The sequence below is a fragment of the Poecilia mexicana genome, unplaced genomic scaffold (assembly GCF_051168715.1).
Source record: "Poecilia mexicana isolate PSO_F unplaced genomic scaffold, ASM5116871v1 scaffold_16, whole genome shotgun sequence".
NCBI classification, from domain to species: Eukaryota; Metazoa; Chordata; class Actinopteri; order Cyprinodontiformes; family Poeciliidae; genus Poecilia; species Poecilia mexicana.
The window spans coordinates 17,327,256-17,344,066 of record NW_028263385.1 but is presented as its reverse complement, the minus strand read 5'-3'; the positions used below and the strand labels follow the sequence as shown (position 1 = coordinate 17,344,066).

General features: G+C 38.9%; 1 protein-coding gene across 1 annotated transcript in view; it reads right to left on the bottom strand.

The window, feature by feature from the left end:
• Positions 1-346: 346 nt before the first annotated feature.
• The window catches only part of mindy3 (MINDY lysine 48 deubiquitinase 3), a 28,286-nt gene continuing 11,821 nt past the window's right edge, over positions 347-16,811 (bottom strand). The window contains exons 12-16 of the mRNA XM_014996010.2: positions 11,303-11,375; positions 8,493-8,565; positions 5,936-6,023; positions 4,059-4,130; positions 347-1,284 (exon numbers count right to left, since the gene is read on the bottom strand). Of these exons, the coding sequence (XP_014851496.2) occupies positions 1,135-1,284; positions 4,059-4,130; positions 5,936-6,023; positions 8,493-8,565; positions 11,303-11,375 (456 nt within the window). The 3' untranslated portion in view covers positions 347-1,134. The remainder of the gene's footprint in view (positions 1,285-4,058; positions 4,131-5,935; positions 6,024-8,492; positions 8,566-11,302; positions 11,376-16,811) is intronic.

Sequence of the window (16,811 nt, the reverse complement as noted above, 5' to 3'; positions counted from 1 at the left end):
CTCTGCAACCTGAAAACGCAACAGAGATAAAGAAACTGTATATTTGAATAGATGGATTGATAGTGATAAAGGTCAAATGGGTGGATATACAATAGACAAGAGAATGAATGGATGAATGATGGACAAACAGATGGATGATGGACAAATGAAACAGATCGATCTACAAATGGCTGAAGAACAAATAGATTGATGATAGGTAAGCAATTGGAAAAAAGATTGAGAAATTGAAGGATGGATGGTTGACGGTCAAACAAATGGAAGAAAATATGACGGACAAACGGACGGCCAGGTTTCTATGAGGAGGTTGTTTAACATGTAAAGGCTTGAACAAAAACATCACACAGCATTTGAACAAAAGAAAAAAACAACAGTGTTTATTCCAGAACCTTTGAGCGTGATAATAAATACAAGCACTTAACCACCATCCTATAATGCATAAAGCTCCCACATAGCACCTAAACCAATTTGAACTTGGTTAAAATGCAGAAAACCTCCAGTTAGGATCTCTCCTTCGGGGTTGGTCCCTTTAATGCTGTAAACTCCAAGCAGTGGAAGTGGCTGTTGGCGGGTGTGTGAGTTTGTGTTCTCATTAGAGGAAGCTTTGGTAAGTTTGAACAGTTCTGTAGCTCTGGTGTAACATTAGGGTTTCACAGTCGACTGGCTCTACATGTGGTTCAGTGTGACTTTTAACAACACGCCTGTTGAACCAAATTCGGCTGTCTAAACAGTGTTTACATGTCTGCTGCTAAACTGTAACAGAAGTTATCAGCACGGCACGGTGCTGTTACGGAAATCATTCTTTTCTTTTTCAAGAAAGACCACAAACATCCTGTGTCTTAAATACAATCAATGGTGACTGCACAGCAGAGTTTGCATTTATGTGGAATGTGTGAATGTAGATGTAAGAACTGGATCTCAGGCTTGAGTGCTTTCTCCATTAACATGTTTGTCCCCCCTGTGTGCGTTGGGTTTCTTTTGTCGTTGTAGGTCTCTGTTGCATGTGCGTAAGTCTCTGAGGTCTGCTGACCTCCTGTGGTCAGTGTGCACAGGGGAAGCTGAGGAGGGCCATGTGGCGGGGGGTGGGGGGGCAGCAGTGGTCCGACCACATGCAAAGACACACCAAATGTTTCAGTGCTAGTTCATTGACGGTGAGAGGTTGGTGGTCCACAGCAGCTCAATGTAGGGCCACTTGGTCTGCAGGCAGCGCTTCACTGGCGTGTCGTCGGTCCGGACCATGGGGTCTTCGAAACCAAGCACCAGAGCTGTCCCCTCCACGTATTCAACCTAGAAGAAAGTGTCAGGGGTGTTCAAGGAGCAGAATCAAAAATGTGGTCAACATTATGTTTCTGTTTTTATTTAACTTTAATCTATTGATGCTGAGTTTTCTATGTCAAAATGGAAGTGAGCACAACTTTATCTGGTGACGAACATTATTTAAACTAAACAAAAAATAAAAAGTCACAGGACAAACTTTAGCAACCATGTACAGAACAATATTGCAACATTTACCCCTGAAGGTGAGAATGTGGCGACTGCTGTGTGTTTGAAGTTCAGGTCGTTAGAAAGACAAGACATCTAGCTTTGTTGGCATGTGCTACTGACGATATAGTTCTCCTCCCACTTTAAACTTGATATGAGCTGAAAGCTCTACAAGAGTGAGTGCAAAACTACCCTACAGGACTTTATGTAGTTACTTGTATCCAGGATCTTGTTCTTTCAGTCATGACCATAGTTAGTTTTTGAATCAGCTCTTGTTTTAACACAATAGACCAGAGCAGCTCCTGCCTTACCCCAGAGGCTCCAAAACTGTCCGTCTCTCACTCCATCCCACAATTACTTGTGAACATGACATAATAAGAAGATTCAGACTTGGAGAAGAGGTATCTCATTCTGCTTTATGAATTGAGTGTCATTAAATGTATTTATGTAGTGCTTTTGTTCAAATTGACAACACATGTCAACTCATGGCTTGAAGATGTGAACAGATCACACTATTTAAAGTCCCTACACTGGCTCCCTGTAGCTCAAAGAATAGACTTTAATTAGTTAGTTTATAAATCACTGAACGGTTTAGCACCGCAATACATTAAAGATCTGTTATTGCTGTACCAACCGTCTAGACCCCTCAGATCTTCTGGTTCTGGTCTGCTCTGCATCCCCAGAACCAGAACCAAACGAGGAGAAGCAGCATTCAGCTTCTATGCACTACAAATCTGGAACAAACTTCCAGAAAACTGTAAAACAGCTGAAACACTGACTTTTTTAAATCTCAACTTAAAACCCACCTGTTTAGAGTTGCTTATGGCTAAATTAGGATTAGAGTGTGGATTTTGATGTCTTCGATGTTTTTAATGTTTTTATCTTTACTTTTTATCTATTTATTAATTTCTTTTAAATGGCGTTTTAACTAAAACTCTGAGGTGTGAGAATCCTTGTCAAATGGTCTTTTCAGTAAAAATCTGTAAATTCTGTCCTGTCAGGCGACGGGGCCTGGATAACACCCGTGTTAAACAGACGGCGGAGTCCGGCGACGACAGGCGCTTAAATTCCATAACAAAAGTATGTTTTTATCTTTTTAAAAAAATCTTTTTTAATCTTTTCTTTTTTAAAAAAAATCTCTTTCTCTTTCTCTTTCTTACTGTTTATTCAATGTCGCATGCTGTTCTTATTTTTTTTCTTTAATTATGTAAAGCAGCTTGAAATGCCTTGCTGCTGAAATGTGCAATACAAATAAAATTTGATTGTTTGATTGATTGACTATTAAAAAAAACCCCCCAAGATAAGAACATGAGATTCTCAAACCAAACATCTTTCCGCTCTCCTCCCTTGAGCTTCTCTCTCTGAAGACCACAAACAAAACATGGGAGTAGGGACAACTCTGTTTGACTCCAATGTGGCCTGAAATGTATTCTTGAAGGGTCACTTTTTCAGACTTATTTAGTCTATTGAAAATGCAAACAGAAAAGTCTGTAAAGGAGAGCCTTACTATTGAGGGTCCAAGGTAAGACACGATTTAAGTGAGCAAATGGAACAGGAACGAGTTAAACAGGATTAGGTTAGGCCAACTCTCTCAATTAGTGTTAGAGAATCTGGCAAAGGCAAAACTGCAATGATAGTCAATGACACAATCAGTATGCCAACTGTTGTATGATGACATTATTGCTAATTTTTTTCAACTTTATATAAATATTTACATTTAAAAAGGTTATAATTAGTTACGTTGGGGCTGTGACTGGAGTTCAGGATGCTCAGATGCTGAACTATGAACATGACAGAATTCAGTTTTAACCTGCTTGATCTCAAGTTTTTGAAATGCTTCTTGTTCAGGGTTAATCTGCACCACACTACACAGAGCTAACAAAACAAATAAAGCTATTCACTTCATCTCCTAGCAGGCATTTCCTCTGGAGGGGTCAGAGGGATGCATAAACATATACAGCAGGTCCTCTCAAAGAGACATGTGTAGGAGACGGCTGTCAGAGGGTCTGCTGTTTCCATCTTGAGCTGTGGGAATGGTTTTAACATCCTAATCTTATAGGCGCCTTGCTACTACATGTGTGTGTATTGCGTGCGACATTGTGGGGGCACAGATGATGTGCCATTTCTTCAACTTGAGGTAGCAGAATAGAAAAGGAGAGCTTCCAGAGACATGGCAGTGTTGATGGATGGGGAAACTGATATTCCTGAGTACGACGTTTATGCAAAGCCACCAACTACATCCGCTGACAATCATCCATCAAACTGAGGCTGCTTAATAAGTTTGCGTTCCACCATTTTTCAAAGCAAGTCTGCTGACGGTAGCCTTCGCACTGAACCGACTCGAAGAAACGGGAGGGTTTAGCTGGGCCTTCGAATGGATGGACAGGCCATTAGACTCGCAAGAGCTACTGTTTATTCTGGAGTGGCTGGCCGCCTCCGGCTGTGTGTATGCACGAGTGCGAGTGTGTATGAATGATGACAGGAAAAGAAGAGAGGTAATTGGGAGAGAGACTGGGAATATTAAAAGGAACCGCCACCATTACTTATAATGGAAAAACCCATATGAAAGAGTGGCTTACCCTCTCTTTGTGGTTGGACTGTTTAAGTCCATTGTAGTGGTAGATGGGAAATGAGTCTGGGATTCCTGAATCCTGAAACAAAGAGTAAAAAACATGCTTGGTTGTCAAAAAGAGGCTCTAAGCAGACTGTTCTCACAGACATGGAGGTGAAGACTGGCAGGGGCATAACATTCATAAACCAAAAGGTCAAACCGTCACATCTCTTGCCTGCAATAGGATTTATAGTAAATCCTATGTGTTAAACCTAAATGTGTGTTTATCAGTACGCTGTGAAGCTCAACTCCAGTAACTACAAAAGCTTAAAACAATGACTACAAGCAAAGACACTTCCCATGAAATTGGCTTGAAGGTGCAGAGAGGACTTACAGGGGTGTGTTGTCCAGCTTCTCGTGTTTGTATGCCTACATATGAAACCCTAACCCTTGCAACAATCCCATGTGTGTCTGAGTGTGTGTGGGTCCAGTTGGCTAATGGTAGTGTAATTTCTTTGCGGCTCCGAACCATTCCTCTGGTGATTCCCTAAAGCCCTGATCACTTTAACACAGTTCCCCTCCATCTCTTCTCCTCCGTCTTCTTTACCAGTTCTGCCTCATAAAAGCATCTTACTGCGATTTCTGAGCTCCTCAAAAAGTAATCTCAGATGATTGTGAACACACACACGTTTCATATGAGACGCCACAGGAATGTTTTAAGCCCAGAAAGATTTGTTAAAGCAGCACTATGCTTATGCTTGGCAACAAGAACCTTTGTGCCATCCATGTGTGCACAGTCTGTCCAAAAGTAGTAAACCTCCCGGAGCTTTTTCACATTTGCTGACATTCAGATACTAAACTTCAATGTATTTTATTGTGATTTTAATTTTCAAATAAAACAAAGTATGTAATCAAACTAGTGCATCATTGTAAAATCTAAGAAAAGTTGTATATGTTTTTTAAAAAAAAAGTATAACTCTTAAGTGGCCAGACTTCATATATTTTTATTGCATTTCTATTAAGCTCCATCTATTATAAAATTTAGTTCAACAAAGTAGAACTCTTCTAATTAGTAAATACAGTCAACCTCTGTTTAATCTGATAGGGGAGGCAGGGGAACATTAAATGGAGCCAAAAACTGATTAAAAAGCTCTAATCAGATGAAACCAAAATGCAACTCTTAGATCCACATGCAAAGTTTTGTCTGTAGTGGAAAACTATAACTATGCATATGCAAACTGAGGTTTATGTGCGCAAATAATTATCATTTGACTACAAAAAAGAATTAAAAATGTATGCTTCTTTCCATCCATTTATTGATATATTAGCTATTTATATTTATGCATTTTAATATAATAGATGCATGTGATTAATAGGGTCTTAAATTCAGTTCATCACAAACACATTATTCCAATGGGCAAATACTTTTGAGGGACACTTTTCTTCAGCAGGAACAGGAAAGCTGGTCAAATGAATAAAGCCTCTTAAAAATCAATAAAAACATATCCATGTTGGCCCAGTCAAAGTCCAGACCTAAATTCAAAGAGGAATCTGTGGCAGGACTTCAAAATTCAACCTTCTAATCTGACTAAGTTTGCACAGGTGTGCAAGTATCATGACGCTTTAAAAGTATTAACTAACGGTGTCCTCAAGCATCCTTTTCCCTCTACATAACCAATTTACAATAAAACACAGCGACGTTTGTGGTTCTAACTTGAAACGTGTCAAAAAGTTTAAAAAAAAGAAAGAAAGAAAAGCTCCTTGGCAACGGGCTGTAAACGCAGACCTCTCTCTCAATATGTTTTAGCCATGATATGGATCATGTGATATGTGGAAGGCATGCGTCATGCACTGTATCTTTTGAAGTGAAAGTTGATTTCCAGACACTCTCTCACACACACATACCTGATCTGGGAAAAACTCCAAGAGAAAAGGGCCCAGAAGAATTATGCCCAAGCTCTCTGGATCAAGCTTACTCTTCACCAGGCTGACGCTGAGAAGGCACAGACATGGAGGACAGAGACGTGAAATCAACAAAAACTCAGCAGACAAAACAGAACCAGAAAAATGAAACAACAAGCATATAAAAAAAAGAGGAGGAGGGAGTGGGACGAATGCATCAGTGCAGCACAAAATAACAAGCTTTGTGTATGACAACTGAGCCAAACTTACAATCACCTCATCACTCAGTGTGGATTTGAGATGCATGTTTTGGTCAGTGTGCGCCTGTTTTTCACAAATACTGCGGTACAACTAAATATACCTCTTTCCAGACATTCCTGTGTTGGATCAGTGTTATTATTACTCCACTACGATAAAAAAATTGAACAGATTGTCCTTTTAAGGGAGAAAAGAGGGAAGAGAGTGTTTTACTCAGACACACACGGAAGAGAGATCATTCCTCAAACTACTGCCGAAGCTGCTACAGAGCAACGGAGCCTCTTAAATCTTCACACTCTGTTATGTAATTGAATGACAATAATTTAGCAATATTTTAACAATAATAATAATAAAAAAACCAAAAGAATTATAATATCCATTTATTTAAAAAAAAAAACATGGTTGTGAAAAGTTTGAGAAGAAGTATTTGTAGTCAATTTGTGTATATATATATATGGATATATACACAATAATAAAAAATCAAAACTATCAGGACCACTTACTCTTTTTTTTAATGATCTGTGGCTTGATTTGTTCTTAAATGGAGTCAGATGATATTTATAGCATCAAAACACTTACATCTGTAAGAGTGATATTACACCGCAGGCCACATTTATCGGCACCTCTAGTAAACATGTACAAGAAAGCCTAAAAATAAATTAACCTTTTCCAGTAGTAGCATAAAATACCGCAGACAAAATTAGTTGATAAGGGTAACAGGAACCTTTAATCATTAAATCCATAATTTGACACATGGTCCTATTTCTTAAAGCCATTGGCCAGCAGATTGCACAAAGACCCTCACCATGACTTCACCTGGAATCTTGTGTTTTGGGCACTTCAGGCTTTTTTTTTTCTTATTTAGAAAACCATCATAGTTGGTTTGACGAGATACAAAGGATAAAAATCTAAAAAAGCGACCTCAGGTCAATTGTAAGATTGAGTGGAGGATGTCACCAGGAGATCTTTAATAGATAGCTTCATACAAAACAAAACTAAAAAAAGCCATTACTGGATGCCTAAACACAATAATCATTAAAACATATGGCCAAATCAACACAGACATTGTTCAACAACATCCTTTCATGATCACTTTAATCCTAATGAAATGGACTTAATGGACAATCTAGTAAGACTGTGCAAAAAAAATAAATAAACAAATAATTAAAGATCTCCCTCCTTGTTGCCTTGTGTGATGTAGAAGAAAGTACCATCTAAACAAACAGGCCAAAGTATGGCAAAGTTTGGCAAAGTATTAATAGCAGATGTGTCAATCAGTATTGGACTTTTACTAAAATCAGTTACGATTTCTCCCAACAAAATAATGCACTCAGCTTTTAAGAGTTGGGTTTTTAGAACACTTTCAGTGTAAGATCAATTTGTTTGAAGTTTGGTCCAGATTTGTGGTGCAAAGAATCTGAATGCTGCTTTTTCCATGCTTGGTTCTGGTTCTGGGGATGCAGAGCAGATCAGAACCAGAAATATCTGAGTGGCCTAGAAGGCTGATACAAGATATGCTTTAAAATGCATTTGTTTAAGTGTCTTGCAGCATCTCTACCAGGGATGCTAATGAGTGTTTAAGGTGCTGTAGATAAACAAATAAAAGTTCTGTGACTGTTCAGTGAATAAATCCATCTACAAAGTTGGTTTAAAACTTAGACTGTCAAAAGTTATTTCCAGATCCCCTTAAAAACAGTACCCTCCTATTAAGAAAAACAATCTAGATGATCCTGTTAAATTATTTACCCTATTCACCTTTTTTTTTTAACTGTAGGAATCAATGCACAAACTCTATGTGTGGGAATGAATGTGCCTTGCACTGGGAGTTTCCCTCCTGTTTGCTACGTTTGTTGTGATCTATTGGCCATCTGGGGGTCTGCAGACCTGATCGGTGGTCCAGTATTTGGCAAAGCTCCACGACTGCAGCATTCGGGCTTACTGTTCCTCCGAGAGAGAAAACATGCTTCTGTTTCAAGCGGCGCTTTCAAGCATTTCTTCGATCTCTTTGTCTTTGTTCCTGCTGTTAATGATCTCCCTCTAAGCCAGTTTCTGACTTTTTCCTCCTTCTCCTAGGCTTTTATAGCGACGCTCTCTCTTGCTTTACTTTACGGCAGCCTGGTAGTGAAACCTGAGCCCAGGGTCACTGGCCTGGCCTGGCCTTGACTCTGGAGGTAGAACTTTAGAAAGTCCACAGGTGCGACGTTCAACCACACAAGCTAACACTCCCCTGACACGCGCACGCACGCACGCACGCACGCGCACACACAATCTTTCATTAAGCCTTGAACAGGCGAGGACTTACTATTCAGGCTCTGAGACAAGGTCAAGAGCTTTCATTACATCCTCCAAAAGAGACTCTGGTATGAAGCCATTATCTAGAAAGAGACAGACAAAAGGAGGCATAAGGAGACATTGGTACATCAGACACAACACAATAAGTTGAGACAGGGCAAAGCATTTAGAAACACACAAACATTGGCACATCAACTTGCAGATCTTGTGCAATGAAGTCATCCGACAACTCTCATATAAAAACTCTTGGTTCTTTCGCTCTGATTGGAACTGCATGATTATGTTACCTGAAAGCAGTAACTTTAAATGCAAACATGTGTTTTTGCCCGTTTTCTCTGTCTGGATACTTCTAGGTTTATGTCACTGTGAGCTAGTGGGTTATCTTGTTCAGACTCTACCATATTCCCCGACTGTGTTGTGGAGATTAATTGACGATTACGGAGCTTGCTCTCTCAAAAGCCACTCTTTTCTTCTCGGTCCAAAACCAGATGTCGTTCCCACAGCGACAACTGATAGTGGCTGTGAAGTAAGAGGATGCAGGCACGCACAAACAACGCCGTGCAGGGACATGACAAACTAATATTCGACTGCGACAGAGACGGGGAATTTCTGAGACGACTTATGAGTCAGTGCGTTGTGTGCGATTGTGTGTGGCAGAGTTTTTTTTTTTCCTATAACAAAAGGAGCTGTGCCGACTCTACATGCAACAGACAGTTTTACATCCCTTACCGCAGCGCTCAACTGTACGCTGCATGGATATGCGTGTTGTGTACAGTATTCTCCTTTCATGTGTGCACATTTGAGGTTAAGCGTGTGGGTTCACCGACAGCAGACAAAGCATGCGCCTGTGTGCACGCGTGTGCGTGAGAGGAGGCCATATGGTACGCAGAACCTGCTGGCAGATGACAGCGGCACTGCTGTACTGTGCAACAGGAAGGAACAAATGAAGAGCAAGTAAGAACAAATGACAGTTATGTTTACAGATCTATAGTGGAGGTTTTCTGAGCAGACAGGACTGCGTCTAGCTGGAAGGGTTAATCTCAGCAGGTCCTGGAAGCACGTTCAGAATGAGGTCCACAAATCAGAACGTGCTCACAAAGGGCCAGAAAGTCAACAGGGCTGCTTAAGGCAGCTGAGAATGACACGCTTCATTTCGCAGTATAAACAAATGTACGTGAACACAACAGTTTCATCTATGGGCTGTGTCTAAACTGTTCAATGAGACAATATATGACTACACCTTTCATGTTCTTGTTTGATTATTAAACAATGATTAACTCCTGATGTAATTAAAATAATTACACCAGGAGTTTGTGTTGAAGGCACATCCAACTGTGAAAACATGATACTTGTCAAATAATATTTTAATATATATTGGATCAAAAAAGTCCTTCGCAATTGTGATATTACAGACTTGCAATCACATAAAATGTGTAGGTTTTACAAACCAAAAACGTTGTTTTACAGACTCTTCATTAAGTGAAGGACAGCACTGATCAATGAGTAGTTCTCATGTTTGTCAATCTAAATGTAACCTCAGGAATTTCTGACCCATTTTGAATTTATTTTACCATTCGTGTGACAAGTTTTGGGATTGCGCCGAGTTTCGCCTTAATTGCGTCGTGCATCATGTGGTTTACACTCTTTGAAACTCCAGATTGAAGATTCTGAAGTGTTGTTTCGACGTACAGCTTGAGCAATCAACTCACATCTGAGCTTCTGGTCGAGTTTCAGTGAGAGAACATGATTTGAATACTTAACTCTGCAATGTAGTCAGTTTGAGCTGGTGCTGAAAATAGTGTGCAGTGTATGCCCACAAGTCCTAACGCGCAAAAAAAAAAAAAAAGCTTCCTTTTGTGTTTTCATAAACAACATAAAAATAACTGGATAAATTTCAAGCTACATTTTAAAGTTGAAAGTTTTCGTTAAGCATAGAATTATCAAGTTCAGCTTAGACCAGATCAGGCTTTGTTTGACATGGTCAAACCACTTTAAAAAAAATAAAAAATAAATAAAAAAACAAACACTTTTTTTAATGACAGATCCTTTTCTTTCTGATTTGTCCAAAAAAATAAAAACATTTTAAAAAGGTAAGCTGTATTTGGCAGAAATAAATTAGCTAGTCTTTGAAAATAAATAGGCTGTTTTGGTTCGTTACTACAAAAGCTACACTAGTGTGGTACATAGTGCATGGATGTAATAAACAAAGTAGATGTGGAAAAATCATCTAGGCAGAAGATGCAAACAAAACAAGATGTGCTGTCTAAGTGAAAAATAAAAAAAGGTCCTATGGCTGATTGTTCCTTCATGTCTGTTGGGCTGCATTTCTAGAGATGTTCTCTTCTTTGTAAGCAGAAACAGCTGTTTGTAAATAATATGTCCTCTAAACAGGACGTTTCAGTCGCATCTTATGCAAATTAACCACAGGGGGGGAAAAAAGCAACAAAAAAATAACTTTCAACTTCAAAATGCAGATAAAAGAAATCAGTCATGTCCTTCCCACTCCCTTCTACCCCTGTTAGCTGGAAGAGGCAATAAGGGAGAGAAAAAGGGGGAAAGAAGAAAGAGGCAGGATGGTTGACTCAGCTGTTGGAGGGGCTGATCCGACAAACTTCAACAATAACAGCAGAGATCAGAGAGCCATTTTGTTCCCCATGTAGAAGAAAAGGAAAGAGTGACTGAGAAGGGAGAGATGGACAGGGGAAGTTTTCAATTAATCTGAAACATGGGGGGGGGGGGAGAAAGCCCACAGGGAGTGGGGTGCAAGATTATGATCACATGTGCAGTGCAAATGATGCAAACACTTGTTGCTTTATTTACCTTCTGGATCAAATGACTGGAAAACCCTTCTTGCTTGTTCTGATGGAGATTCTGGACCTACCAACGACATCTCCTATTGGGAAGCAGCCAAATAGGCGAAAGAGGGAGAGAAAAGGAAGAAACACAGGGAGAGAAGAATAGCAAAAGTTAAAAAACAGAGAAAAAAAAAACTAACTCTGGATAACAAACTGGAGAAAATGTATAGAGATTTTTAACTAAATCTCTATACATTGGAGGAGAGAGAGGGACGAATCTCAAAAAAATGGAGCAGATTTTAGATTGGTTTCTCAAAGAAAAGAGCTTCAACAATTGTACAACAGGAGGAATTCTAGAACAAAGAGAGAAAACGTGGCAGAAAATTTCGGCTTTCCAAGGTTAAGAAGAATTAAGTATTACATGAGGTCAGCATATTTTGTCAGTCACTAGTGACTTTGTGGCGCAGCAATAATGTATGTTAAACATGTATTTGATGTGATAGACTAAATCTGTGCAGTGAGAGGGGCTGAAGCAATCAGCACAGAGTACTGGGTAATTAACCGAGCCGCTGATAAACGTAGACAGCTTGTTTTCAGTCCAAACACACAATCAGGAAATCAAGCCTTACACATATAGACCATGTTCTGTGATAAACTTCCCTGTGTTTGTTGACCAAGAAAGGGCTTTACAGTAAAGCAGTGATGGAAGGGAATGAACAAAAGTGAAGTGTGTTTGTTGAGCTACACATTTTGATGCCTTTAATGACAGGCCTACAATCTACAGTACATATTTGCCTTGGGAAAGTATTCGTAGTCCAAGTTACACACGGAAAACTTCAATACTTCTCATTGGGATTTTAAATGATAGGAAAGTAAAAGATCTCGCATAACTGAAGTGGAAAAAGGATGCATATTTTAAGAACTGGTCCGCCGAGACAAAATTTGAAATCTGCGATACATGCAAAACTCTGTATGGGGCAGAAATCTGATACTTCGTGTTTCACTGAACACAGTGTCCCCATGGTGAAACATGCATCATGCTGTGGCGATGGTTTTTATTCGGCTGGGAAAAAGTACAGGCTGCAAAAAAAAAAAAAAAAAAAAAGTTGAGAGCTGGTTTGCATTTTTAAACAAAACGACACATTCAGCAAGAGCTACGCAGGGATACCCAAATCTATTATATCTCTTTACATTTGATAGCTGGTAGCGACATATACAGGTGACTTGTAGGTGAAATTACAGAGAAAATGGTTTCTACCATGTATTGACTCTTCAAAAGAGCACTGGATACTATATAAAATAAAACTATGCATTATGTGTAGATCTAGCACATCAAATCCTCCAAAAATACAAAAAAAAATAAAATAAAAAAATTCTTGGCTGCAACAGGAAAACCAAGGTGAATAAAAAAAACAACTTTTTTAAGGCCTATAGTAGGCAAACGTTTTATTCTTGGTAATGAACTTTCTGAAGGCTTTAAACTTTAAACTCAAAACTTAACTTCTCCAACAAGATTTCTTATAGTCTTTTTTTCATAAGAATCTGAATTGTTTTTTAAATTTAAGATTCCGATTTGCTTGAAAGATTATTGGAAACCTGACAAAAGAACAACCAATGAGTTCTTACAAGAAAAACATTTTTTTAAAGCAGAGAAAGCCACAAGATTAAAAATAAAAACCTAGCAACATGATGAGAAGAGCGGAAAATGAAGAGAATAAACTTTTAAGCATTTTAAAATATGCCTTTTTTTTTTTTATTATTCCCGCTAAAACACGTCCAAAATCGTAGATGAAAGCAGAAAGGGTCTCACTGTTCTTGCCCGAGTGTGGGAGGGCGAGTATTTATGACAACAAATCGCTGGACAAACACATAATGTTTCGAGAGAACAAATGAGCCCTGCTCATCTCCTTTTAGCTGGCCTCTTTATTAAACCTAGAGCCTCGGATCCACACAGCCTGCTTGGGTTTCACAGTCCACTTATTACTGTATGCGGGGCTTACTCAGCGAGAGAGGGGCGTTCAAGGCAGACACATCAAGAAGAGATGACTCCCAGCTGCTGGCTCTTCAAATGTAAAGAAAAACAGTCACACGCCAGAGAATATATGCTCGCATACCGTTCTGTCACACAAGCTATCGCAAGGGGGCCGACATGTTAACATTACAGGCTCCATAAAGCCGACAGCATTTTTGTCATAAGCAGAATACGTCAGTGTTGCGCTGATGATTGTGGACAATGGTTTGCAGGAGGAGGAAAAGTGATGAAAAGCTCTTTAGGATCTAAAAACAGACAAATCAGATTAAGTTTAATTACAATGGCCTGCATAAGTAATCGTACCCTTTAAAAACTTGACATTTTGTTTTTCTACAACCGCATACTTCAATATATTATGGCAAATTGGAATTTAAATAGAAAAACCAATTTGTGTTCAGTTCTTTTTACTCTGATATTCTTAAGGAAAATCTGTTCGAGACTACTCCCTTGACAAAAAAAACTAGCTGGTCCATGGAGTCCATTTTTATCCAATTTACTATCCATATCTCAACTTTAAAAGGAAGAAACGCACGAAGAAAGATTTTGCTGAAAGAAACTTGTTTCTCACGTTTTGCAGGGTGCACATACAGCATGTCAGCAAACGAGCACAATAATACTACAACAATCCCAATATTGAAACGTAGTGGTGGCAGCTTCAGTAAACTGAGTTTATGGGAAGATGGATGGAACTAGATTACCAGGAAAAAAAAAAAGCTATCTGGTAATGGTGTTGCACGTCCAGATGACATCATAACTTGTGAAAAACAAACAAACATGTAACTAAAACACAGGGTTTCTTTGTGCTTCAAGTTTATTGCAAACATAGGCCCACGATCGTGAGTAATGCATCCATCTACTGGAGAGAGAAAAAAAAAGTTTTTCTAAACAACATAGTTTAATTTAAAAAGTCGCATCTGGCTCCATCTGCTTTTTTGGCAAAGAAACAAGTCAGTTGAAGCTTCTTAGACTTTACGAGAATACCTTTATGTCCTCCTAAAACATTTTCTGATACAAACAGAACCGAGCAAGCTACTTGCATCGACAACCTGAATCTGTTGTACTCATAAGCTAATATTTATTTTAGTCCAAACAGTTATTTGTAACGTTGCTATTGCGTACAGTGAATAGCGATGTACTGCGCAGCCCTAAGCGAGATGCAGGGATGCGCTGGAAGACAATTTGTTGCAGGCTGCAGAACAGAGATTCACTTAAGAGCAAACAACACCAAAACATTATGTATGTTTTGGAATGGTCTAGTCAAAGTCCAAACATAAACCCAATTGGAATTCTGTGTCAAGCCTTAAAAAATTATGTCCACAGTTCTTCTCTGTTCAAGTTGAGTGCTTGAGCTACTTCAAGAGGAATTGGCTGTAGTTGGAGTTGCCAGATATGCAAAGCTAGAAGAAAAACATTCCTGCTGCTGTAATTGGCCATTTTCATTTGCAAAGGAAATACATTTGAAATAAATTGTAACTTGCAGATCTAATGTGACAAAATCTGGGAAAGTATAGAGTATGAATACTTTTACAAGCCACTTAATACTATATTTCCTAACAAATAAAACAAGTCTCTTCCCAAAGTGAAAAACTAGGAAACTTTATACTCAAAGTTCATGAACTAAAACAGTTTTCATGTAGATCATGTCTACTAACAATTGCAACATGATACTGGCTTTATCAGAGGATAAACTTTACAAATCGGTCATCAGGGAACTAAGAGTGACATGCCTTTACGGTGTTTTTCATTTTAAACCCACCAAAATGAGCATGTTGAAAGGAACAGAGACAATTGTGACTCATTGTTGCAAAAGATAGTGCAGATAAGCACAGGCACTAATAACGGCTGCAGAAATGACAGAACTGTGTGTGTGTGTGTGTGTGTGTGTGTGTCTCTGTATGCGATGACATGTCTGCTTGCTTGTCTTTGATCTGTGTTTTATTAGAGGCCTCAGGAAGATGCTGCTGAGTTGGGAAACAAGTCACGGAGCTAACACTCTCTGCAGGGAGGTTTGGAAGTGTGCGCCTGTCTACTTGGTGTTTCTTCTTTCTCCACCGCGAACATGTTGGTAAGAGACAGAATCTGAGCAATAAACACTGCATCCCCTGATACCAAATGTTTGCTTATACGGGAGCATTGGATTCTTTTCTGCTTAGAGCTCCTACAAACACACAACACAACACAGAGACACACACTGGAACACCAAGGCCAACTCTCTTTAAGTGTGGCTAATGAAATCAAGGAGCACATTCCAAACTCTGCAGTTTGACCTCTTATGCACAAACCCTTGACCTGCATGACAACGCAACAACAATATACCCCAAATGAGTAAAGGATGAACAACATACAGATACATGCTTCCCGACTGATTAAAAAAACAAATTATACTGTGGGATTATTTTCTCTAACTCAAAGAATCAGCAAACAGGATAAAAAAAAGAGACTGTATTTAAGAACTAATTTAACCGTTTTATGCAGTATGATGAGAGTGAGTGTGTTTTTGATTAGTCAGTTTACAAATTTTTCACATTTAAAATCCATACTTTTCCAGAATAAAAGTTGTAGACAAATTTTTAAAGAGGAAATAAGTTGGACAAACAGAAAGATTGAAGAATAAATTCATATAAATGGGTGAATGGACAGAGGAATGAATAAACTAGGAAAAATGGACAGATGAAGGCATAAGGGATGTTGAATAAAGATTATGGGCAAATGGAAGAATTAAAGGAGAGAACAGAGACAGAGAGAAGGGGAACAAACAGGAAGATGGAAACCAGGGTACTGAACTGAGGGACGGAGGGAAAATGGATAGACAAGGAAAATACAAATAGGGCTGTCAAAATAGTCGATATATCAAAACAAAAAAATATTAAAAATACAATAAAAAAAATATTGGACAGAATTCATTTGTTCTCCAATTTGCCCAAATTATGGCACTTCTGGAAGAAAAGCTGCAGAAACAGAGACGCTCAGTCCCTCGCCTCCCTGCAGGCGCACACCTACCAAAACAATGGGTTGTTTCTAGAAGTTGTAAATTCCAACACGGCGAGGACATTCCCCCCCCCCTATAAAAAAAACAAAAAAAAACAAACAACAACAACATAATATGCAACCTTCTTAAGCTGACAAGGCAAACACAAAAGCGTCGTTATGAGGAATTTTCTCCTCTGATGCAGTCAAGACAAAAAAAATAAAATCTTAAGCGCTTCCCGGGGCCTCTGCTGGAGATCCGGTGGCCCACCAGTTCTGCACCACACGACATTCTAGTCACGTAACACTCTGTTCCACTGTGGTATGAGTTAATGCAGGAAAATGTTAATAAGCACATGGCTTAGTAGACTATCAAATACTCAAGCCACAAAACAAACTAGTGTTGGATCTCGTTTATGCTTGTAATAGGTTTTGCATGAACTAGATATAGGTTTGTTTTCAGTCAATGTATTTATTGATATAGAATGACTCTTTATTTGTTAACGAGTAGTAAAATCAATTTGTACGTAATATT